We start from the raw sequence: 25,726 nt of genomic DNA, 5'->3' as shown, positions 1-25,726 counted from the left end.
TCTGGCTATCTGAACATGGAATCAGGTGGCCTCCAGAGGTGGCTGGCACCTGACCTGTGGAATCTGAACGCCCTGGCCTCACCGTTCAGCCCTAGACTACCTTTTCAGTTTGACAGCGTCACACCTCTACCCAGACATTCTCCTACTTGGCACGTCCTTTTCTCCATCTATTTCCCCCTCACACAAGGCTCACCTGCCCTGGAAGGCTACCCAACGAGCCCTGACTCTCTGCACCCCTCATCTGGCAGCACGATGTAGCAGTCAGGAGCACAGGCTCTGGGACCAATCTGTCTATGCTCAAATCCCAGCTTTGCCACTTATGAGCTGTGTGACCTTGAGCTAGTCACTTAACTTCTCTGGGCCTCAGCTCTCCACTGGTAAAATCATACCTACCACCTAGGATTGTTGTGATTCAATGAGCAAAGCATTGAGAAGTGCTTAGTTAGCGCAGTGGGTCACATTTAGACATACAGACATTTAGAGACTGTAAAAATATCAGTGGTTGCTAAGGGAGGGGATGACCAAGTGAAGAACAGGATTTTTAGGGTGGTGAATCTACTCTGAATACAGTAATGGGAGACACAGGACATCATGCATCTGTCAAAACCCACAGAATGGTGCACACAAAGAGTAAACCCTAATGTAAACTCTGGACTTTAGTTAGTAATAATATATCGATACTGATTCATCAGTTGTAACAAATGTGCCAGAGGAATGCAAGACATTACTAATAGGGCAAACTGGGTGTGGCGGGGGGGGTGGCCAGGAAGTGTATGGAAATTCTCTGTACCACCTGTTGCATAAAAAAAAAAAAAAAAGGTAATCTAAGAATAATGTACGTGAGGTAATGACTGGCACATGTTAGACCCTCAATTTCAAAAAGTGCTTACTCAGCACAGTGAGCCCTTACACATAGTAAGCGTTCAAAAAATCACTGCAGTTATTTTTTTATTACCATTTTTATTATTATTTGGCACTTTCCCTACTGGTAATGTTAACTTTCTTTGAGGCATTTTAGCCTCTTTAACTAGAATGTAAGTTTTTATGAAAAAGAGATCATGGTTTTCACTTTTCTGTATCCCCAAGAGTATCATGCATGGTATCCGGTAAACACCAGGCCTCGGGGCGCCTGGGTGGCTCAGTTGGTTAAGTGTCTGCCTTGGGCTCCAGTCATGATCCCAGGGTCCTGGGATCGAGCCCCCACTCAGAAGGGAGCCTGCTTCTCCCTCCCTCTCCCTCTGCCCCTGCTCATACGCTCTCTCTTTTGCTCACTCCGTCTCTCAAATAAATAAATAAAATCGTAAAAAAAAAGAAAAAATACCAGGCCCTCAAAATATATTTGACTGAATGACCCAGTCATTTCCTTTGTCATCGAGACCAAACACTTTTGTAGAAATTGGCTCTCGAGGAGGCCCTGGGAGCACAGATTTCTCTCTCTGACTTGGCCACTGCTGTGTTTTCTGCCTGACGGGGGTCCCACCATCTCCTCACATCAGTCCGACTCTGCCTTGGACAAGGACCTGCTTTCTTAAATCATTCTTGGGCCTCTGCAGTCTGTTGACTGTTCTGCTGTCCTGGATGGTGGCGTGACACTGCAGAAGGAATATTCGTTCATGTGCCTCCTGCTACCTGGCAGAACGGGAGGGCTCTTTCTCTGCTTTCCTACTGCAGGTGTGCATCATGGCATTCCCTGGATTTCTACCACTTGGTCATGAGGAAAATGACAAGAGGCCAAATCACAGGTTTCAGGGCAGATATGACATCCATTTTCCTTTCTGAAGCAAAACCTGGGAATATGTCACCTATATAAATACACTTCACCCCACTGGATCTGTTTAGACAGAGTACTTACAATTTGTTCTTGGTTTTGTGGTGAACTGGTGGCACCATTCAAGATCCATTGTAAGTTCTGTTCTCCCATGACCAGGCTGGACTGCAGGATGGCCGTGCTGGGCGTCGGGGTGATGGTGATAGTGGGATTATTAGTCAGGACAGAGTTGGCGCCCAGGGGCAGAGTCTGGACCATGGCCGGCAGGGGCTCAGTAGTACTTTGTGATCGGGGCGGTGCTGCCATGGCTGGTACTGCCGCTGAAGCTCCGGCAACGACAGAGAGTCCCGGTACGACGGGCTGCGGGGCCTGGGGGTGCGGAAGAAACTCTTGATGATTAGCAGCAAACTGTGTGCTGTGGGAAACAGGCACTTCTGGAGGTTGTAAGAGAGCAGAGGGGTTGCCAAATGCAGCTTGCTGGGAACCAGTTCCTAGGGAAGGAGCAGGCGGAGGAGCAGACGGTGCTGAGGCTGGTAGTAGAGGCTGGGGTGGCTCGGAGATGCCAGGCTGCAGTACAAGTGGAAGAGATAAAGATGCTGAATTTCCTGTGGATGGCGGAACATCACTGACTGACTCTGCATCACCATTAAAACTTTCAATCAAGGCAGCTGGCAAGAAAAAGAAATAGAAATATATATACATATCCCAAGCCTTACAGGAGCCACAAAAACACAGTCATCATGGCGATACCAAGACAGCTGAAGCCCGTTAGAGCCAAGAGCTTCATTCCTAGAAGGCTGGCTTCCTGCTTTCCATTTAATGACCCCTCTGGTCGAAGCGCCAAGCTTCACGACCGACCTCTCTTTCTAAATGTGAAGAGCTAGTCTAGGCTTCACCATAACAAAAAAAAATGTATTCTAAGGCTTTTCTGGAAAAGAGACTAGACATCCTTTTTTGGCATAAGCAGCGAACACGCTTTCTGACTGCTGTGAAGCTTCAGGGACAGATTTTTCATTCAAACACAGAAGGGTCTATGCATCTGATGCCGGTCGTGGATCCTGCCCACTCATGAGCACAGTATCGCATCAGAAGAAAGAGCTCACAGCTCCTCTTGTTTTTGAGAGCCAACAAAAGCTTTTGGAGAAGGAGACCCTCTTCTTTTGAAGGGCTAGGAAAAGGAGGCCCTCAAGTAGACTCTCGCTGAGGGAAGGAGAGGAAAAGATGGAATCAAACAAAAGGCTCATACTTCCCAGACCCCTCACCAAACGCACGCATCGTTCAAGGGAAGTGAAATCTACTTCACCGCGCCCGCATCGATGTGTCACCGAGGGAGATTCACTCCCTTGCCCGGCGCCGAGACGTGAGTAGGAAGAGAGTCTGTGGCACAAACCTGTCTGTTGAGGATCTTCCTGAATTGCTGTATCATCAGAATTCTGGAACATGGATTCGAAGATGATTGCTGGTGAAATTGTGCTGAGGTCCTGGCCCTGTGATTGATGGACAGAGACAAAGACGTGAAACTTGTCATCCTGAGGCAATTCTTCACCAGGAGAGAACACACAGCAGCAGAACTAGAATGATCTTTTTTGATACGCTTCTTGTTTCTAACTTCTTCCTTTCCAAGGTGACATTTATTTCCCTCAACCTCAGACACTGGAGATTTGGGTCCTTAGATACTCTAAAACAAGAGCCCACAAACTATGACCTGTAGACTGCATGCCTGTTTTGGGAAATAAAATTTTACTAGAACAGATGCATGCTCATTCATTTATTGTCCATGCTGTTTTCAGGCTCTGACAGCAGAGCTGAGTTTTGTCAGAGACTCTACGGTCCGCAGAGCCAAAAATATTTTACTATCTGGCCCTTTCCAAAAAAACAGCTTCCTGACCCCTGCCCTAAAAGAAGACCAAATCCTTCCTAAAAATGGGATTGTATAATATCTATTACCTGCAACCTGCTCTTCTCATGTAATAATAATATACTGTGAGTATCCTTCAAGGTCATTACATAACTTCTATAATAGTCTAACATGTATGCATGGTAATGAATCAAACAATATAAAGAAACTTTTCACGAGAGGCAGTAGTTATTGCCTTATACTCACTAATGTTTGTTACTGCAAGTTTCTTTGTAATTAAGAATTAAGAAAACGTCAGAGGCATTTTTAAAAAGATAAAATGTGTGTGGGGGGGAACATAATGCCCGGAGCATCTGACTCCTGATAGGCACTAAATAAAATGGCCACCTCCAGGCTTCTCTTTGGTGAGGGGGAGGGGACAGCAAATCTTTACCTCTAGTCCGCCCCCACCCCACATTTGGTAGGGCAGGAGTGACAGAGGCAAACGCCTCCAGGAGAGCAGGCAGGTAGCACAAGTAATGAAGCCAGGGTGGTGGGGATGGGAGGCTGGGACAAACCGGAGAGCATGCGCCCCTGGCACCTAAAGGGCTTCAGAGGAACACTGCCCTGTGATGTGCAGACTGGGGATTTTCAGCGCTCAAGAATGGTCTGAGATTTGGATTTTTTATGTGAAATCTACTGACTTGTAATTAAAAGCAAGTAACTGAAAACAAAGCACTGTATAGACCAAACAAAACCCATCTCCTGGCCATATTTTGTGTCAGTGCCAACCTGTGTTTAAAGGTCATTTTGCAAACAACTCTGCTTCTGGGAGGGGGAAGGATCACTCTGGGCCTGGGCAAGTGTGGTGAGTGGAGCAGCCTAGAGGTCCTCGAGATGAAACTGCCCATTTGAGCCAAGGGGGCCATTATTCTTTTTTTTTTTAATTTTTTATTGTTATGTTAATCACCATACATCATTAGTTTTTGATGTAGTGTTCCATGATTCATTGTTTGTGTATAACACCCAGTGCTCCATGCAGAATGTGCCCTCTTTAATACCCATCACCAGGCTAACCCATCCCCCTCCCCTCCTCCCCTCTAGAACCCTGTTTGTTTTTCAGAGTCCATCGTCTCTCATGGTTCGTCTAAGGGGGCCATTATTCTAGCATGATTCCGTCGACTGGAAGATGAATCTGATTTCCAGCATGCCACACACTGAAGGCACAAATCAACATGAGGCCTTCTGCTTCCAGTGCAGAGGGAGTTAAGGATCACAGGCCAAGACAGTGGCCTTCAAACTCTTATCATGATGCAAAGTAAGAAATGCATTTTATATATACGCACATACATGCCTCACATTACATAACTATCCATATGCATAACTGTAACAAAAGTCTATGAAACTAGGGTTATCCTTACTATATGCAATGCCTTCTGATACTCTCTATTGTGTTGATACCCTAAAAATGCTGACCATAATCCCATACTTTATAATCCAATAAAAAGGCGCAACTCAGTTTGAAAAGCAGTGGGCTAACAACTCCCACTAAGCTGTCAGCTCTACAACTTCCTCATGGTGGTTATTTTTGTTTTACCTGTTTACAAAATATCAGCAGTAACACTGTTAAAAAGGAATAAACCGGTGTGACTCCAAAAGATCACCTAACGAGAATGTTCACAGCAGCACTATCCTGATGGCTCCAAACTAGAAACTATCCAAATGCCCAAGGGAAGTAGAAAGAACAAATTGTGGTACATTCACTTAGTGTAATACTGCTCACCAAGGAGAATCAATGATCTACAACTATACAACAATATGGATTCACTTCTTAAACGTGATGTTGCAAGGAAGAAGCCAGAACAAACCGGTACAACTGGCATGATTCCAACTGTACAAAGCGCAAAATAAGCAAAATCCATCTTAGGTTGTTAGAAGTTGGGATAGTGGTTATCCTTAGGGAGAGGTAATAGCTGTTAGTGGGCACGGAGGGTGGGAGGCTTCTGGGATGCTGGGAATGTTCTATTTCTTGATTTGGGTGCTGGTTACATGGATGTGATGAATTGTGATCATTCATTAAGCTGTACATTTGTGGGGCGCCTGGGTGGTTCAGTCGTTAAGCGTCTGCCTTCGGCTCAGGTCATGATCCCAGGGTCCTGGGATCGAGCCCTGCATCGGGCTCCCAGCTCAGTGGGGAGCCTGCTTCTCCCTCCCCCACTCCCCCTGCTTGTGTTCCCTCTCTCGCTGTGTTTCTGTCAAATAAATAAATAAGGTCTTTAAAAAAAAAAAAAAAGCTGTACATTTGTGATAGGTGTACTTTTCTGTATGTATATTATACTTCAATAAAAACTATTTTAAAAAAAAAAGTGCTGAAGGGACCATGACTCAGCCACTGCCAGGCTTCAGAGCACAAACCCTGGGGGCAGAGTGAGTTCAAGCAGCTCCCCAAGGTAGAGGAGACCAGAACAGGCTGAGCCTCTGGGGCCTGGAGCAGAGAGACAAAGAACCCTGGGAGCTGTCAGGGACCAAGATGGATCCCGGAGCTCAAGAGCAAAGATGCCCTGAGGATCATTCCCTAGCCACTTCAACCCTCCTTTAACAAAAGATCCGAGCAAACCGAAGCTGACTTCCAGGACACACATACACACATGGCTGCCCAGAAACCTAGAAAAGGATGACCTCGTCAAAATGTATCATTCGGTATTAACAATTCATCATTTTTTTTTTAAAGCAGAACAAAGCAAAATTAATTCTATTGCTTCAAGGAATTGTGGCCTTAGAATGAAAGACTACAAATGAGACTATTTCCAATCCCGGAATAAATGATGGGTGGTAAGGGTACACTATGTAATTTGACCCCAAGGGACAGAGCCTCTCTCGCTGATGTCAATTGTGGTAGAAAAGGCATTCCTTCCCCACCCCCCCACAAGGACTTAATGTCCCTCTATACCAGGATTCCTCACCTTATGACTCCAGGGTTCCAGAAAGCTCTTTAGTCCTAGGTCCTGGCCCTGGCCAGGGAGTGGACGCCTAAACAAACCATTTAATACAACCTCTGAGATTAAAGAGGTATTATACCCAGAAATCTTAGGTTCCATAATTCAGAGGGCATCGAGGCCATCCAGTGTAGAAATTTCATTTTAGACTATTAGCTCTGATATGTGAAATCCTATGAAGTGCTTATCTGATGTCTTTCTCTGTTCTTCAGATTGGTTCATTTCTATTGCTCCGTCTTCAATTTAACTGGTTCTCTCTTCCATCATTTCCAATCTGCTGTTAAGCCCAACTGGTACATTTTTTATTTCAGATACATTTTCAGTTCCAGAATTTCCATTTGATATACTTTTTATAGTTTCTTTTTCTCTGCTGAGATTTCCTATTTATTCAGTTATTATAATCATATTCCTTTATGTCCTTGAGCATGAAGGAGCTACTTAGAAATTCTTGTTTACTGGGGCACCTGGCTGGCTCAGTCAGTGGAGCGTGCTGCTCTTGATCTTGGAGTCGTGAGTTTAAGCCCCACATTGGGTGTAGAAATTGCTTAAATAAATAAACTTAAAAAAAAAATCCTTTTCTACGAATTCTAACATCTGGCTCATCTTGGGATTAGTCTCCAAGATTACCTTTGCTTTGAGTAGGGGTAATGTTTTCCTCTGTCTTATGTTTACTAATTTTAGATTACCGTGGACATTGTAAATGATATGTTGTAGAGACTCTGGATTCTGTTACACTTCCTCGAAGAGTGTCTGTTTGTCGGCTTGACTATTCTGTTGATCTGGCTGTGCTCCAACTGCAAACTTCGTCTTCCCTGCGGGGAGCAGCGGCTGGCTCTCTGTCCAGTTCTTCAGCCTTGGCTGGGCTGCTTAGGGTCGGTCTCACACACGCACAGTTCAGGGGCCAACCAGAGAGGTGGACAGTTTATACAAAGAGCCTGGCGCTCCCACTTTGTGGCTCTTCACTTTCCAGGTGCTGCTGTGGTAGCTAGGAACTCTTTCCTCTGGTTATTCAAGCCAGTGAGCCTGAATGTTTCCTGAGTTTTAGCCATCTTGTTTGGTGTCACCTGGGGCTTGCCCTGAGGCTGATAAGCCATAAAACTTGAAAACCTATCCAGTGCCTTTGCCATTGTCCACGTGGCTCCTTCTTCTAATCTTTACCTCTGCCTTTTTGGGGGCTGCTCTTTGGTGCCTTCAAGTAGTTGTTCTAGATCATTTGGCCAACATATGTGATTGTTTTCTATGGGAGGGTTGGTCTGATAAGAGCAACTCTGCCATTACCAGAAGAATCCAAGCCTTGGAGTGCTTAGATAAAAATGCAGTGTCAGATGCCATTCCCAGAGGATACTGATGAAGCAGGCTTGGGGTGAGGCCCAAGAAGCCACGTTGTCAAAAGAGCGGCAGATGACCCCACTGACACACTCTGGGAACCAGCACACATTTCAGGACATTCCTGAGTCTTTCGGTCTCCATTCAAATACTGCCTATCACGCTGATTCCTTATTTACTCATATACTCATAGAAAATCTAACTTAAGCTATGTTTATTTACCAAAGAAGAACAACAAACAATGCACACTTAACAACCAGTGTTCGTGACACAGCAAAGCAAAGATCCTCATGAAGGAGCATAATAAGCTCAGGCTTCAGGCAGTGGCCTGCAAGGCACATCATGAAGCCACGGGAATGGCAGGGAAATTCCACACAGAGTGAACTGAAGCCATCCGATCAAGAGACAGTGGGGTTGCTCTTTAGAAGAGAGCCTACAGAGAAGGTTCCCTTCAGGACCCCAATGCAGTGAGCTCAAAGAAAGACAAATACAGACTCTGGTCAGATCAGCAGGGCTTGAGGAAGTCTGCAAACTGGAATTCTGGTGAATTCTGGCCCTCCCCTTATCGTGGACTAATTTTAAACTCCTCAAGGACAGACCACACCTACTTTTTTACCACTACAAGCTCAGCACCAGTACACTGCCTGATGGACTAGGCACGCAATAAATATTTGCTATGCGAATAAAAGGAAGAAATTTTCTGGGGCCAGAAGTTATCGAGTGAGTGACACGGGCCAAAAGGCATTAGACATCAGAGAGAACAACCTCTCCCATGGGGGCTCTATCGGGAAATAAACCAAAACAGCCCTAAATGGTCAGTAATTGGACATAACCAAATCTGGAAGACTGCAAAGGCTGGCCTCCCTCAATTTTCCCACCAAAGCGGAGTGCTCAATTCTTGCACTTATTTTTCTCATACTCGTATCACAGGTACCACTTACTGTAGAATTTTCTCGCAGTTCAGAATCTGTGGACAGAAGGCTCAAGTCACTCAGACAAAGTGAGTGATTTGTATCCTGTGAAAAGAGAAAAAATTCTAATTGAGTAACAAAAAAATCAGAACTTACAGTAGCATAGCATGTAATAAAACACTTGATCACAATGTCCCTACCTACGGTTCCAAATGTCAAGATTTGTTACTTGCAGAGGTAAAAACCATCCAAAGAAAGGGCTATGTGAATTATTTTAATTTTTAAAATCCTGATATTCTCAGAAGACTGTCTTATATTTCTTAAAGATAGTTAATAGAAGAGTTTAAGAAATCTCATGACTCCAGCTCCAAGTAACAAAAGCTGTAATAATATGAAATTAGTAATATTTGTATAATTGGTCTTATCCTTTACAAAGCAATTTCACACGACCTCATCTGCTATTCATATGAACCTGAAGTATTATTTTATATTCCCATTTTAAGTATGAGAAAATTAATGCTAAGACTGGCAGTGAACTGCCCAAAATCACATAGCTAATTAGCAGAACACAGACCCAGTGCTTCTGATGGGAACTCCACTACTGTATCACTGTGTCCCCAGCATCCCAGGGATTCTTACTCAGCAGTACTGAGGACTGGCTTTCAAATACGACTGCCTCGGCTAACTCTGAACTCTGGATTCCTAGAATGCCAGCTGCAATTCACACACTTTAAGTGGTATCCCTGCTTACCTCATAGATCAGATGTTTCTATTCATACATGCATTCAACAAATAGTCACTGAGCGTCTACTATGTATTAGGATCTGTTCCAGGCCCAGGGATACAACAATGAACAAAACAAGGTCCCTGCCACCAGAGAGCTTACATTGTGGCGGGGGGGGGGGGGGGGGGGCAGGGCGGGGGATGACAAAATCCCCGAAGAATACAAGATGATGCTAAATGCTACGGAGGGTAAAGGGAATAGGGAATGCCGGGGCAGGAGATGCCCTTTTATTAGATCAGAGGAGGCCTCTTAGGTAAGCTGGCATTTGAGCAGATACTGAAGGAAAGAGAGCATGGGCCATGCACATCTCTGGGAAAAGTGTTCTAAGCAGAGGGTACAGCAAGTACAAAGGCCTGGAGGCAGGAATGGGCTTCCCTTGTTCGAGGCACTACGAAGAGGACAGCACAGTAAAATGAGAGAAAGAGAAGTAAATGAGGCCAGAGAAGTGACCAGACCAGGATCTATAGGGCCCTGTGGGCCACTGTAAGATCCTGACTTTTGCTCTAAGTGATGCAAGAAGCTACTGGAGAGTTATGAACAGAGAAGAGGCATTATTTGCCTTATGGCTTAGAAAGATTGCTCTGGGTGAAATAGGCAAACCAGTCTGTGTCAAGGCAGAGTGGAAGTAGGGAGAAGGAGAAAGGTGTGAGGAAGATCACTTAGTGGTTACCGCAGTAATCCAGACAAAAGGTGACGGCAGCCTGAACAAAGTTATCAGATTCTACATATATTCTCATGGTAGAGCTGACAGACTTTGCTGGCAGCTGTGGGATATGAGGGGAAAGAAAGTGGTTTCAAGAACGACTCCAAGACTTTTGGCCCGTGCCACTAAAAACACAGAGGTACCATTTACTAAGGTGGGGACCTGTAGGTGGAGGAGGTTTGGACATATCAAATTTGAGAAGACAGAGGTTTTCTGGGTTGAAGAGGGAGGCTGAATATATTGCTCTTCCTCAACTTACAGTGCAGCTACATCCTGATAAACCCAGCCTAAGTCAAAAATGCACTGAATACCTAACTTTCCAAACATCACAGCTCAGCCTAGCCTACCTGAAACACGCTCAGAACGCTTACATTAGCCTATAGTTGGGCAAAATAATTTAACACAAAGCTGATTTTATAACAAAGTGCTGACTAGCTCCTGTAACTGACTGAATACTGTACTGAAAGGGAAAAAAGAGACCAGTTGAATGGGTCTGGAACAGTTGGAAGTGTTATCAGTTGTTTACCCTTGTGATTGCAGGGCTGACAGGGGGTTGTAGCTTGCTCTCATTGCCCAGCATCACAAGAGAAGATCATACAGCCTACTGTTAGACCAGAAAAAGATTCAAATCAAAATTCAAAGTACAGTTTGTACTGAATGCATATCACTTTCACACCCATAAAATCAAACCATCCTAAGTGGGGCCTGTCTGTACAAGGCTAGAGTTCAGGAAGAGATCCAGGCTGGTGATCTTTATTTAGGACTCAGAGGCAATCTAGATGGCACTGAAAGCCTGGGACAAGAGGAGCTTCCCTTTACTGGCGAATGAGCTGTGACCCAGAGAAGACGAGACCTGAGCACCATGCACTGGGTTGTCCCAGTGCTTAGGGGCTGTCACCAATTAAAGTGTCCTTGTATTGTCACATGAATGAGAAGATTGGTCACCACTTAGTACAGGCAGCTTAGTAGACGAAGACTCTCAGATCTTAATATTTTTATCTGGTTTTCCAGAAGAGGAAACTGAGGCACAAAGAAGCCATTTGCCTAAGGGCATCCATCTGATCAGAAGTGGAGCTTGGATCTGAATTCAGGCAGCTGAGCTCCATAGGCCACAGCAGCCACAGCTAATGTTATTTTGCCTCTCACAACATAGGGGTCAAGAACCAGGCTCTGGAATCAGACTGCCTATCTAAATTAGAGTAATTACAAGCTTTGGATACTTATGCAAGTCATTTAATTTCTCCTTGTCTCAAAAGTTTCATTATCGGTAATGTGGAGCTAATAATAGTATTGGCCTCACAGAGCTCTTTTGAGTGAGATAATCCATATAAAAGCACTTAGCACCAAATTTGGCACAAGGTAAACACTCAGTAAATGTTAGTTATTATTACTAATAAGATACAGGGGCAGAATCTGTTTGAAGGAATCCTTTGCTATTTAAAAATTGGAAACTGGGAGCCTGGGTGGCTCAGTTGGTTAAGCAACTGCTTTCGGCCCAGGTCATGATCCTGGAGTCCCGGGATCGAGTCCCACATCAGGCTCCCTGCTCGGCGGGGAGTCTACTTCTCCCTCTGACCCTCTTCCCTCTCGTGCTCTCTATCTCTCACTCTCTCTCTCTCAAATAAATAAATAAAATCTTTAAAAAAATAAATAAATAAATAAATAAATAAATAAAAATTGGAAACCACAGAATTAAAGTATGCTGTCTCTCCCCAAATCAAAATCATATTACCTACTTTAGGTAAAAACCTCATTTTTCAAAAGGAGGTCAGTGTGTTTCAGTTCCTTTATCTATGAAACAGTAAGATGATAATAATAATGCTCACTTCCTAGGTTTAAGAGACATACATAAGTGCTCAATATGTTAGAAGTAAGAACAGTAGGGGTGCCTGGGTGGCTCGGTCGGTTAAACATATGACTCTTGATTTCGGCTCAGGTTTTGATCTCAGGGTTGAGATCGAACCCCCTACTGGGCTTCACACTTAGTGGAGTTTGCTTCTCTCCCTCTCCCTCTGCCCCTCCCCATGTGCTGTCACTCTCTCTCTCTTTCTCTCTCCCTCAAATAAATAATCTTTAAAAAAAAAAAAAAAGAAGAAGAAGAAGTAAAAACAGCAAATTTCTCCCAGGACCTCTCCAGAACGGAGCTGCAGAGGAGAGGGAAATACGGTAGAGGGGCTTGGCAAAGAACAGACCAACTGTCCAAAACTGCAGAAGAATGTTCTGTGGTTCAGCACCTCCCGTCAGTGGCTCTCAAACCTTCTGGCCTACAGACAGTTCAAAAGGGTAAGGAACCTTCCAGATTCTCCCTGGTTCTCCAATGATAGATTAAACGGATGTATGAAGCAAAGCATTAATTTGTGTTCCAAACTCAAGTACAGATGTACCATTTCGTAGACACAAATGAGGAAATAAGACCCTTTTAGAGCATCTGGCTGACCCATCCGAGACCTCTGGTTACAAGGCACCTCTTGCACCATATCTGATGGGAAGGAGGCAGAGCCGAATCAAAGCTGAAGTACAGGGCGCCTGGTGAAATTTCTGGCTTGCACCATCCTGTCACAAAGACACAGATCTTGACCCTGATTTCTTCTCTCTCACTGATGGATACATAGAGAAGACATTTTGACCTTTTATTTTGATATACAAACAACTGTTGCTGTTCCATGTTGCCCAGATCAAAACAAGGGACAAAACACCACGCACCTCTGATCCATTGTGATTTGGAAGTGCATTGTATGAATGTCCTTTGTTATCGTGACCTTTCATGTGACTTTTGAGACTGTATTGAGTGCTGAATGTTTTCTCACAGCCATTACTGGGGCAGAAAAAGGGTCTTTCACCTGCAAGAATGACAAATAGTGTTAATATTCCCATAGTCATTTCACTGGATTCAGACATCTACTTTTCCCTAACAGAGGGAAGTAAATATTCCTGAGGGTTCAGGTAACGGTCGTTACAAGTTGGACAAATTACATGCTAACCATTTCAGTCCTAAAACTAAATGTAGAGCAAACAGAGTCTGCCCTGGCAAGTTTAAAGAGAAGATATGTTTTTTCCCCCTCAGCTTCTTCTTTTGAGAATCTCTGCACTGGTTTCATTTCTTAAGGTTGGATTCCTGAGTCCAACCTTTAGATCCTTTTACCTCGGAAAGAAACTCAAACATTATAGGTGAAAGCTAAGCTGATTAGGCTTGCTCGTTCCACGAAGCTTTACAGGTCCCAAGGGAAACACAGATATTTACTGGCTTGATGAAGGTTAAGAGGAAAACTACAAATCAGCCTAAACTCACCAGTATGTGTACGGACGTGAGTTTTAAGGTGGTGGCTTGCCGCAAACGCCTTCCCACAGCCATCATGATCACACCTAAGGAAGTTGTTTAAGCAAAAAGAAACAGCAGTCATTAGGGAAACAGGTCTTTATCGTCACCATCTCTTATAAATACAAGCTCAAACTAAAACACATGTTCAGAACACTGAGCTCTCATCGAGGAAATTGGTTTTAGAGATGGGAAATGAAGACAGGTCACTGGAAAAAGTGACAGATCTGGGAACAGAGGGAACTGATGATCCAGGATAAATATTTCTTGTCCTACAAGTAAGTCACATGTTGAGAGCTCTGACAATAAAAGTCTTTTGATCAATTACTTAGCAAAATTCTACTGACGATCCAGAGCTGATATGGAAAATCTACTGCCAGTGGAATACCAGGGATGTCAATAGTGGGGACAGAGGCTCTCACAGAGGCAGGAAGCCTAAAATACAACACTACAACAAAATCAGTCCCAACTACATTGACCTTATAATATAGAATGTATAGTGGCTGTAATGACTTATTTATAATCTTCAGTGTCAAGATCCACTTCTTTCTCTTTTACTTTCTTGATAACCAGTGCTGGAAGTAATCTCTCCCTCCTGGGAACTCCTGAGGCATTTACCTATGTGCTTCTTTTATGGCATCTGTCATTTCCAATCTTATTTTATCTCTACGTGTATACATTTGTTATCTGTTCTCCTAGATTATAAACTCTTTGAGGGCAGGGTCCAAGTAGTCCTTTACCTCTGCTGTAGTTCTTGCACACAGCAGGCATTCAGTAACTATTTATATGAATGAATGCATTTTCTTGTAAGCCAAAGTATTTTATTTCTTTAAATAGAAAGTTTCTCTGGAGCATTTTACTTCTTAATTATATATAATCATGTGTCTAAAGCCACATCTAATATATTCAAGAAAAATGAGCAGTTTTAATCATCAAAAAATGCATGTGATTGAATAGAAATTAGAGTCCCCTCAACAGCCCTATGGGGGAAAAAGTAACCCAAGCGTCGCAAAATGTGGAGAGTAACCAACTAGAATTTAAATACTCTTGCTTTTAGGGGTGCCTGGCTGGCTCAGTCAGTAGAGCATGTGACTCTTGATCTCAGGGTTTTGAGTTCAAGCCTCATATTGGGCATACAGCTTATTTACTTACTTACTAAATAAATAAATAAATAAATACTCTTGGTGTTAGAGGGGCTATGACTCAGGAATGAATCTTTTTATTTTTTTTTTTAAAGATTTTACTTATTTATTAGACACAGCGAGAGAGGGAACACAAGCAGGGGGAGTGGTAGAGGGAGAAGCAGGCTTCCCGCAGAGCAGGGAGCCCGATGTGGGGCTCGATCCCAGGAACCTGGGATCATGACCTGAGCTGAAGGCAGACGCTTAATGACTAAGCCACCCAGGCACCGCTGAATCTTTAATTTTAAAACACCATTCCATTCAGTTGATGTTTAAGAGTTGACTGCCCCTGAAGACAGGGGAACCATCTAAGGATCCTGATAAGGAGATGAATGACTTGAGAGGGGGAAGGTAGCATATTTGATGCCATGTACGTAACAGCAGTCTCTCCTGCCACAGTTCAGAGACAATGTTTATGGGCAATTTTCAGTAATACATCTATATTATATTTAGGGGAAATCCTTACAAACTGATTATCTTGTTTAAAAAAGTCATATGGGGCACCTGGGTGGCTCAGTCATTAAGCATCTGCCTTCAGCTCGGGTCATGATCCCAGGGTCCTGGGATCAAGCCCTGCATCGGTCTCCCTGCTCCATGGGAAGCCTGCTTCTTCCTCTCCCACTCCCCCTGCTTGTGTTCCCTCTCTCGCTGTGTCTCTCTCTGTCAAATAAATAAATAAAACCTTTAAAATAAATAAATAAATAAATAATAAATAAAAAAGTCATATAATCATCCCAAAGTTGTTTTTGAACCCCTACTGAATGCCCAGACCCACACTCTACACTATGAGCAGAGAAGAAGGTAGATGGTACAAGTCCTTCCTTCAAGGTTACCTGTTTACATGTGGATGTATTAAATATACATACAAACACATGTATATATAGATTGAAATACAGACAAAAATGGATGCTCCTATACGTATGTGAATACACACATATTACAAGGCAACAACTAAACAAGGCACAAAATAAAATACCTGTATTCTTACCCCTCAATCTCCCCTCTCATCTCCTCCTTTCCCCACCTCGATTTTTAGGTAGCTCTCCTTTCCATTGTGCTCAAAGTCATTTGGGCACCTCGGTGGCATGTACTGTCTGGTTACCTGCGGTTTCTTTCTCACCAGACTACGTGCCCAAGAGAAGAGCGTGTGTCTTAGTATTTCTCTAGCACCGATAAAAGTGCCTCCCACCTTAAGTGAGTCTCAACAACTGCTTGTTGAAAAAGGGAAAGCATGAGGCGGAAAGGCTACCACCAGAGTCCAGAGTAAGGATGCTTTTAGAACCCACCGCCACTCCTCCTGTGTGCGGCAGTTGGTTGTAGCTGCCAAAGAACTAGCGGAGGGAATTTTCTTTCCGCTTTGAAAAATGTCAGGGCCACATGAAGACACCCATCTGCAACCTGGTCAGCGACAGACAGACAACAGTAAGACTTACCGAAATGGCTTTTCTCCTGTATGGGTTCGAATGTGCTTCCTCAGATCGCTGAGTGTGGTGAAGTACTTGCTGCAGCCTTCGGATTCACAGTTAAACGTTTTCCCTGTGTGAAGCCTCTGATGTGCTTTCAGCCTGCGCGATAGTCCAGAGATAAAGTCCCTCTGTCATTTGCATAATGTACGACAGAGCCTCCCCTCCCATGTCAGCTTAATGTGCTTCAGGATCCAGTGCCTAAGAATTCCATATCCGTAATATATTAGTATTCAAAATTTTTTGCTTGAAGAGAAATTCAGAGAGGTATGTAGCCTAGTGGTAGGAGTGTGACTGTGCAGCCAGACTGCCTGGGACTCAAATCCTGGTCCCACTTCCTACTGGATGGGGGTGCCTCGAGCCAGTTATAAAACCTCTCTGTGCTTCCACTTACGTATCAGCTCTGTGAGGATTAGAACTCAGGACAGTGCTCAGCACACCGTGAATGCTTGCTAAGCGTTACATATTGCCACGTTTGTTATTTTAGACCCAAAGTTGAAGACTAACAGAAGTCTCCTGATACAAACAGTGTACAAGAGAACTGGCTAACGAGTGGTAGAAAAAAGTTATCTTCAAGGTGAGGAAGGAAAGAAAATGACAGAAGCCTCTGTACAAGACCCTGAGCCAAGGGGAGGCAACAGTACAAGTATTAAAATCCCCAGGCCAGTATGTCACTCCTGGAGATACAAATCTGAACACGAATGTGCTATCCTTTTTAACCAACCCCATATATGTCAATCTTTAAGTAACATGTTCCTCCAGCGAATTTTAAACAGTTGAGAGCACAGCTGTGCTCTTCATTTTATTTTTTAATATTATTTTTTTAAGTAGGCTCCATGCCCAGCGTGGAGCCCAGAATGGGGCTTGAACTTACAACCCTGAGATCAAGACCTAAGCTGAGACCAAGAGTCGGACGCTTAACGGACTGAGCCACCCAGGCGCCCCCCAGCTTTGCCCTTTAAAGCGCTGGAAGTGCCCATCTGCACAGGGCAAGGAGAGGGCTCCTCAATCACAAGGTCAGGGTCAGGGGTTGGAGGAGAGGGCGACCTGTACAGCGTGTTGAACGCCTTCTCACAGCCCTGCACGTCGCACTCAAATGGCTTCTCCTTCGTGTGCACTCGCACATGGATCCTGAGGCTGTAGGAGGTGAGGAAGGCCTTGCCACAGCCCTCCTGATTGCAGACGAAGGTGTACTCTCCTCGGTGAGTCTTCTGGTGGGTGCGCAGATTGCCTGCTGTGCTGTAGGTGCGGGGACAGCCCTCAAAGGTGCACTGGTACCGCTTTACCTGGCAGACAAAGGAGACCTCATCAATAGGACAGAAGAGCTGCCGGGGGCCTAACTCCCCCCAGAGCCTGGCTCCCAGGACATGTGGACACACAGAGGTCCGTATCATAAACACAGAAAACAACCGCTAACAACAAAGTGGGGAAATCTTCCCCTTGATCAAATCACGCCAGAACAACAAATAATAAGTCACGGGGATGAGATAAGCTTGTAGGCAGATGAATATTCTAAATGAATATACTAAGGGGGGTTTTCAAACTCTAGTATACATCTAGCATCTAAAGGTGGGCCCATACTGTTATAGTTACCTATACTGAAATAACATTTTGGCTTTTTTTAAGATTTATTTATTTATTTTAGAAAGAGAGAGAGAGAGAGAGAGAGAGACTGAGACTGTGTGTGCAGGGGAGAGGGACAGAGTCTTAAATAGACTCCCCGCTGAGCGCGGAGACTAACACGGAGCTCGATCTCATGACCCTGAGATCCTGACCTGAGCCGAAACGAAGAGTTGGACGCTTAACGACTACACCACCCAGGCGTCCCTTGGCTTTGTTTTAAGGCTTGATTAAACACCCTGCTTTATGGCACCCCACCTTGATTGGAACTGACCAATGTTAAACTGGGTCTAAGACATCCTGACATTGACATACTCAGTCATCAAGTGGTATCTCCCTAGCATAGTTTCCACTGCAAAGTTTCAAGTCTATGAAATGAAAATACTGTATCGTGAATTTCTCGGAGTATTTGCTGGTATGACATTTCTCAAAATGCCAGCCTCTCGGTTTCACTTTCACCACCAAACTTCTTGAGAGGGTGGCATACACGTGTGCCTGCATCTCCCTCGATGCCCACATATTCCTTAACAACTTGGCAGGCTGGTTTCACTGCAGGAAATTATTCTCTTGCCCTTCCCAGTGGCCAAACCCTTCCATCCTTCTCCATTTGCCTTCGCTTATTTGCAAACCTCTTGTATCGCCCTCCCCTCCTGAAAACTTGTCCTTCACAGCACAGCAATTCCACAGGGCTGTCTTTATCTTCTTCTCCTCCTCCTCGGAGCCACGCCTTTCCCTTCACCTTGATATGTAGGTTTATTCCGGAACTTACCTCTCTCCTCCCTTGCCTACCCCAGTGCAAGGGAAGCAGCCTTAGACGTGGCTGGAGGAGACTGAATTTCTGGCACTTATGTTCAAGACCTTCCACAACTCATTTTGCTTCTCTGAGCCTCAGTTCTTTATTTCTCAAATGAGTATTAATGCCTACCCTGCCTGTCTCATGGTGCTGTGGAGTGGAACGAAAGGAGATCAAACATTTGTGAAAATACGTGGTGAGTGATCTGATGCTGTACACACCAGGGTGCTAGTATTGTCTCCTCTTCAACTTTCGCCGACATCTTCATCCTTTGACCCGACCTTGCTCCAAAGCCAGTCCACATCTCCAACTACAGTTAGTATTCATTCCACAGTTACTGAACTCTCAGGTCCCAGGCAACAAGCTAGATACCGTATCAGATAAATAAGTGAACAAGACAAAATCTCTGCTTTTAAGGAGTGCCAATTTTAAGGAGGCATATGTGCACAAATTATTATAATCTATGCTGAGCCCGACAACAGATATTTGCCCAAGGTGCCTAGGGTATATAAAAAAGGGAAACCTAACCCTTCTTGGAAAGACTGGAAGTAGTAAAAGGCTCAGAAGCTGAGGTCCTCTCTCCGAAGTGTTTTCTTCACTTGCCTGTTTGTTGTAGGGATAAACTGAAAATGTGTTCCTCAGACAAACCAGGAAGAGAAGGGCAGTCTAAAAAGTGGTGACACAGGGCGCCTGGGTGGCTCAGGAGGTTAAGCATCTGACTTCAGCTCAGGTCATGATCTCAGCGTTGTGAGATCGAGACATCAGCCTCCCTGCTCAGTGGGGAGTCCGCTTTTCCCTTCCCATCTGAACCCCCTCTCAAATAAAAAAAAAAAAAAAAGAGGTGACACCTTAGGAACTGCATGGAAAGAGGAATGAGTGTGCTAGTACAGGGATCCACAAACATACCTGCAGTATGTAAGAGGCTATAAGGAGAAGGATCTAGAAAAATAAGGTGAGGCCTCCTTGGTCAAGCTATGGAGTAGAATAGGACAATGGGAGCTCACCAACGGATTTCAACCAAAAGAGCAACATATCAGATCTGCAGTCTAGGAGGGATCCTTCTGGTAGCCTAGTGGAAGATGGACTGGAAGGGTAAGAGAAAAGAAGGCGGCACAGAGCCTAAGAGAAGAGGGACAACAGTCCAGGAGGGGATGAGAAGAACCTGAATGGGGAAGTGAGAGTGGACAGTATGAGAGATGAATTCCAGAGAAATTAAAGGCAGAGGAATGACTGGCCATAGTGGCAAATGGGTGCTGAGAAGCAGAAGGGGTTAGGGAGAGGCAAAGTTGAGGTCAAGAGTATGGCCTGGATGACTAAACAGATGGTCACACCACCAAGCTGGGGCTGGATGGAGGGTGGAGAAAAGATCATGAGTTGGCTTTGAGGTGCTGCGAGGACTTCCAGGTAGAAACTTCTAGTAGACAGACATACAGGCTGCAAGCTGAAAGGAAAGCCTACGGCAGGAGTCATCAGTACACGTAGATGACTTAACCTACAGCAGGCTCTGCTTCAAGCCCAGCTCTGCCACTTATTCTGGAACCCTGGGAAAATTACTTAAGTGCACTAAGCCTCACTTTGCTTATTTATAACATGGAGAAAACAAAACCTATCTTTTTAGGTTTGTTGTAAGGATCAAGAATAATTTGTGTAAAGCATTTAAATATAGTGATAGGCGGTGTATCATAGGTATACAATAAAATAATAGCTCTTGTAAGAGGACAAAGGCTAGATCTCGGAAAGTCACCAATGTGTAAGGTGCTGGTAAGAGAAGCCACTGACAGGTGAGTAGGGGGAGGGGCGGGGAAAACAGGAAGAGATAAGGAGAACGATGGCACAGAAGCCAACAGAAAAAGGATCTCAAGGAAAAAGAACGATCCAAACATGAAATGTCCGAGAAAATAAGGAAGACAGGACTGAGGAAACTCCTGGATCCAACAGCTAGGAATCTAATGGCTTAGCGAGGCTAGTTTTAATGGACTGCTGGGGCCCGAAGTCTGGAGGAAGGTGAATAAACCAAAGGTGAAGTGGAGGTAAAGATGAGAGATGGATAGCAGCAGCAAGAGTGGGCTTCTGAGTTGATGAGGATTTCTTCCTTCCCTCCATCCTTCCTTCCTTCCTCCCTCCCTTCCCCTTCTTCCTTCCCTTTCTTCCTTTTCCTTTTTTTTTTTTTTTTGAGTAGGGTAGGTCCTGAGCATATTTGGAAGGAGAAAGGTCCCGGAAAAAAAGAGAAGCTGAGGATCTGAGAGGAATATAAAAAGGAGAAGGGTATTTAAAAGGCCAGTGGAGGGGCGCCTGGGTGGCTCAGTCGTTAAGCGTCTGCCTTCGGCTCAGGTCATGATCCTGGGGTCCTGGGATCGAGCCCTGCATCAGGCTCCCTGCTCCACGAGAGGCCTCCTTCTCCCTCTCCCACTCCCCCTGCTTGTGTTCCCTCTCTCACTGTGTCTCTCTCTGTCAAATAAATAAAATCTTAAAAAATAAAATAAAAATAAATAAATAAATAAATAAAAGGCTAGTGGAGGGAAAAACCTCAGGTGGGAAGAGGGACAGGCAACTTGAGAGCAGAGAGGGACTGAGGTAAGGACAGGTGTGTTCAAGGGTGTACAAGGTTTCCATAAAAGGCCAAATGGTACATATTTAAGGCTTTGTGGGCCATGCAGACTCGGTTCCAACCACTCGACCCTGCTGCTATTATGTGAAAGTAGCCAGAGACAATATATAAATGGACAAGCCAGGCTGTGCTCCAGAAAAACTTAATTTATGGACAATGGGATTTGAATTTCGTATCATTTTCATATATCATGAAATACTATTCTTCTTCTGATTTAAAACAAATCATTTAAAAATGTAAAAACCACTCTACAAACACAGGCATCTGGATGGACTGGGCCTGTGGGCCACAGTTTGCCAAACCCTAAAACCTGTGGGTGTGGGGAAGGGAGGAGCCCTAACTCCTCCCGTCTCCCCTCCCATTCCTTGTCTCATCTGTCCAACCCCCAACACAAATCTTGCACAAATGCTCCCTCACTTTTCATTCCGCAGCCTTCCCACTACTACACAGGAGGTGCTCCGTCAATACTTGATGACAATGGAATGACTGACTCCGAAGTCCAGGCGTTCTCATGTTTCAGTGCCTATGTCTGAAGCCAATCGTTCCCAGATCTGTTCTACAATGTGTTCTCCACATGCCGCCTCTATGCTCAGATGCGAACGTCCCTTCGCCTGATATTCAAGGTCCCCCTGTAGGTGTCTTCCGCCTTCTCCCCTGGGACTCCATCACCAGCCCAACAGGAGTCTCTGTTTGAGCCTACAGGCAACAGGACCCCCGATTCCCTAATCGCCACAGTTGAGTCCCCACTCGCCTGCCTCTGCTCTCTCCATTCTCTCTGCTGGAAGTGCCTGCTTCCTTCTCTGCTTTTCTGAGTCTCTCTCTTCCTTCCATTGAAGCCTCACTACTTCCAAGGTGCTCCAGGATCAACACATGAAGTGACAGTGCCCTTCTCTGAATTCCAATCATATTAAACTATACCACTTATTTGGCACTTAGCCTGTGTTGTTAATTTTCCTCTCGTGCCTATATCCTGATTTCCCATCAAGACTGAAAACCTCGTTGGTTCTGCCAGGCAGAGATTTCAAAACAGTCACCGACCAGGAAGGAGAAGCAGGACTGTGGCTGCCGCAATAAAAGAGTAGCATGTCTCAATCTGAGTGCGTCAACAATGGCGGCTGATAAGAGCAGACTCTCATTCTTAAGATGCGACAGCAGCTGGTCACTTTATAAGGAACAGTGCAATCAATCATTAACTACCCCTCCCTGTCTCCTTGCCCTGCCAACCCTACTCCCGTCCAGGATTTTCACTTGGCCAACTCAAGCTTCCATTAAAAGCTCCTTCCTCAAGGAACTGTTTTACATCATCACCTCTTTAGTTGGTGGGCATGGCAGTAGCGGGAGAACATGAGGCACTAAATAACTACTTGTTGAGTTAAATGCAGGAATGGCTACTCTCCTGGTGGACTGCAGGCTCCATAAGAGCAGGGCCCACGTCTGTCTCAGGCACAGCCTCAGGGTCTAGCCTGGTGGAGGAGTAGCACCACATTCATATTCGTTGAATGAATGAAGGATTGATTACACAAACAAACAAAAAAACCCAGCAGGACTTCATGCTGAGGAAAGTATGACAAAGGGTGACAAATGACAAAGGAAGGATGGTCAACTAGGTCAAATGCAGCAGACATGATGACTATGGAACCATTCCTTGGGTTCACCTGACTCGCCAGATCATAAGCGCCCCAGCAAGATTAGCTTCACTGGAGGGGTAGGACTAGAAGCCAGAATGTCACAGGCTGAGAAGTCAGGGAAAAGCAAGGAACTAAGACCATGAATATAACTACTTTTTCAAGGAACTTGGCTGAGAAGAGAGAGAGGAGAGAAAGTTGGGAGAGGACACAGACCGGGGAAGGTATTTGTGTTTAAAGGTAGGGGAAACAGGCTGACTGACAAAGCCAATGCCTGCTCCCCGATAACATGCTGAATAGACGAGTAATCTCTTACCCCATCAGGAGGGAGGCCGGAAATGGAAGTCATTATTCTAGGTCTTTCAGAATCATTTTTATTTTTTTATTTTTTTTTAAAGATTTTATTTATTTATTTGAGAGAGAGAGAGAGCGCATGAGAGGGGGGAGGGTCAGAGGGAGAAGCAGACTCCCCGCTGAGCAGGGAGTCCGATGTGGGACTCGATCCCGGGACTCCAGGATCATGACCTGAGCCGAAGGCAGTCGCTTAACCAACTGAGCCACCCAGGCGCCCCAGAATCATTTTTAAATAGCACGAAATTTCACAAAAGGGAAAACTAAACCTCCTCAAACTGGATCCAAACAGGAAGTTGCAAAAAACATGTAAGTTTTCATGGTTACAGAGAAGAGGTATTGCAACATATGATACATTTAAATCCAAGTAAGGTTTATCATGGTTTCAAAAAATTATGTCACAGGGATTATACTGTCCAAGGTGCTAGGCATACAGAAAAAACAGTCCCTGCTCTCAAGGAGCTCAATGTCAAGAGGAGAATCAAACAGACAGACAAAACCAATATGGTATGAGAAGTTGTGCTGATAATGGATATGAGAATAGAAGTACAGGGAAAAGCATCTAATTTAGACTTGGGGGCCACTGAGAAAGGCTTCTCAAAGGAAGTTACACTCAAGCTGAATCTAAAGAAAGAGGTGACACATAACTCACCTCTCAAAATTAACTAGCATTATGTATAGTATGTATGTATATGTATAATATGAACGTAAATGTCACTGACGACTCCACTGGATAATAAAGAATGCGTTTCTCTAAAAGAGCTGAAGAACTGCATCACTTTAACTTTCCTCTGTGGCCTCTAACACAGGGGTGCAGAGTAGGCTCATTGAGGATGGGGTCTAATGTTATAATGGGCAAGAAGCATGAGCTTTCAGAGAACTGACAGCGGTTTACAAGGTGTTCTGAGTAGTTCTAGAATAGAGAAATAGTTAACAAAGATGACTGCCTGGTTAAGTCAACAGAATCAGAGAAGGAAAGGTAAATGAGACAAGCAAAAATGAGAAAATTAAACACTGGACTCCAGGAGACAAAAGCTTAAAAATTTTCAGAAAGGAAAAAAAGCTGGGTTTCTGCTGGAGGAAAAAGAAATGAGAGACCAAGAGAACTAGATTTGACCCTCCTTACCAGCCCCATACTCAATGAGGAAAAGGAGTCTCTGGCCCCGAGCATCCAGTGCATGAATGTTCTCACAAGTCAACAACTGACTTGGCCTCAGTGGCTGTGGGAGCTGTCCGTTCCTCCCCAACACTGGAGACTTCCCACCCCTCTCCCCAATACCACCTCTGTTCCCAGGCAGGCATTGATCTCACTTCTTCTACTCTACAATGTGCAACCACAGAGCTCAAAGTGGAAATGGAAGAGCTCTGACTGACCTCATTTCTTCATCAGGCCTCGCACTGCCCACCATCAGAGCTGGAGTCACACAGCACTTCCCACACCTCAGCCTTTTACACTCGCAGAACTAACGCCTTCCTGCTGCCCCTTTCCATGGCCGACAGGCCTCAGTGGCTGAGTCTCCCCTCTGTCTTTACAAAGGTGGTGTGTTATGTCCGAACAGCACAGGCTTTGGCTTCCAGAACATCCTCAGTTCAAACCTCATTTCTGCCACTTGCTAGCTGTTTGTTTCCAAGCCTGTTTTCTTCATCTGTAAAATGAGAGCTAATAGTACCTATTCTATAAATTGTTAGGAAGATCAAATACGAAGCTATGCTGAAGCCCCTAACACAGTGACTAGTACACAGCAGGTGCTCAGCAGATGCTAGCCACCTTACCCTCTCACCACTGCCAGCATTTCTGGAGTCCTCATTCTTTAGCTCTAAGGGCCCTCAGCTTATAAAATAAGTCATGGGGATGTAGCGCACAGCATGATAACTACAGTTAATGGTATCATATTGTGTATTTGAAAACTGCTAAGAGAGTAGGTCTTAAAAGTTCTCATCATAAGAAAAAACCTACAACTATGTGTGATGACAAGACTTATTGTGGGGGTCATTTCACAATGTACACAAATACTGAATCACTATGTTGTGTATCTGAAACTAATATAATGTTACATGTTGATTATCTCTCACTTAAAAAGGTGTTTTTGTTTTTGTTTTAAATGAGCCCTCAGCTCTTGCCTGGTACTCCAACTGCCCACCAATGGAAGTAACTTCCAGTGGCTGGGTACTAAGGAAGTCAAAGGGAACAGATCACCTGTGGCAAGGGCTGGTGTTCACAGAACCCAAAGGACTACAAACATGTTGTCCTGATTATAAACGGTGGTTCACATTCTGTAGCGATATTAATACAAAAGCTCAGCCAATTAGGGGTTACTGGGACTTCTGCAGGCTCTCCTGGAACCCAATCACAATTTATAACCTTGCTTTAAGGAGAAAATGCTTCCCAAAGGGTTCCTAACAAAGGCCATTTTAACCTCTTCTTAAACAGATTACCTCTGAAC

At 44.6% G+C, this 25,726-nt stretch overlaps 1 protein-coding gene across 3 annotated transcripts in view; it reads right to left on the bottom strand.

Moving 5' to 3' along the window:
* The window catches only part of MTF1 (metal regulatory transcription factor 1), a 36,921-nt gene that overhangs the window by 2,926 nt on the left and 8,269 nt on the right, over positions 1 to 25,726 (bottom strand). For all 3 annotated transcript variants that reach the window (XM_028113662.2, XM_028113663.2, XM_088022497.1), the window contains exons 3-9: positions 17,333 to 17,571; positions 16,256 to 16,387; positions 13,615 to 13,688; positions 13,029 to 13,165; positions 8,869 to 8,943; positions 3,159 to 3,255; positions 1,853 to 2,436 (exon numbers count right to left, since the gene is read on the bottom strand). In XM_028113662.2, coding sequence (XP_027969463.1) covers positions 1,853 to 2,436; positions 3,159 to 3,255; positions 8,869 to 8,943; positions 13,029 to 13,165; positions 13,615 to 13,688; positions 16,256 to 16,387; positions 17,333 to 17,571 — 1,338 coding nt within the window. The remainder of the gene's footprint in view (positions 1 to 1,852; positions 2,437 to 3,158; positions 3,256 to 8,868; positions 8,944 to 13,028; positions 13,166 to 13,614; positions 13,689 to 16,255; positions 16,388 to 17,332; positions 17,572 to 25,726) is intronic.

This window comes from Eumetopias jubatus, unplaced genomic scaffold (genome assembly GCF_037043125.1).
Source record: "Eumetopias jubatus isolate StellerSeaLion01/CBP00866 unplaced genomic scaffold, mEumJub1_p1.0 scaffold_4, whole genome shotgun sequence".
NCBI classification, from domain to species: Eukaryota; Metazoa; Chordata; class Mammalia; order Carnivora; family Otariidae; genus Eumetopias; species Eumetopias jubatus.
Note: the sequence above shows the minus strand (reverse complement) of the source record. Positions and strands in the feature narration are given on the sequence as shown.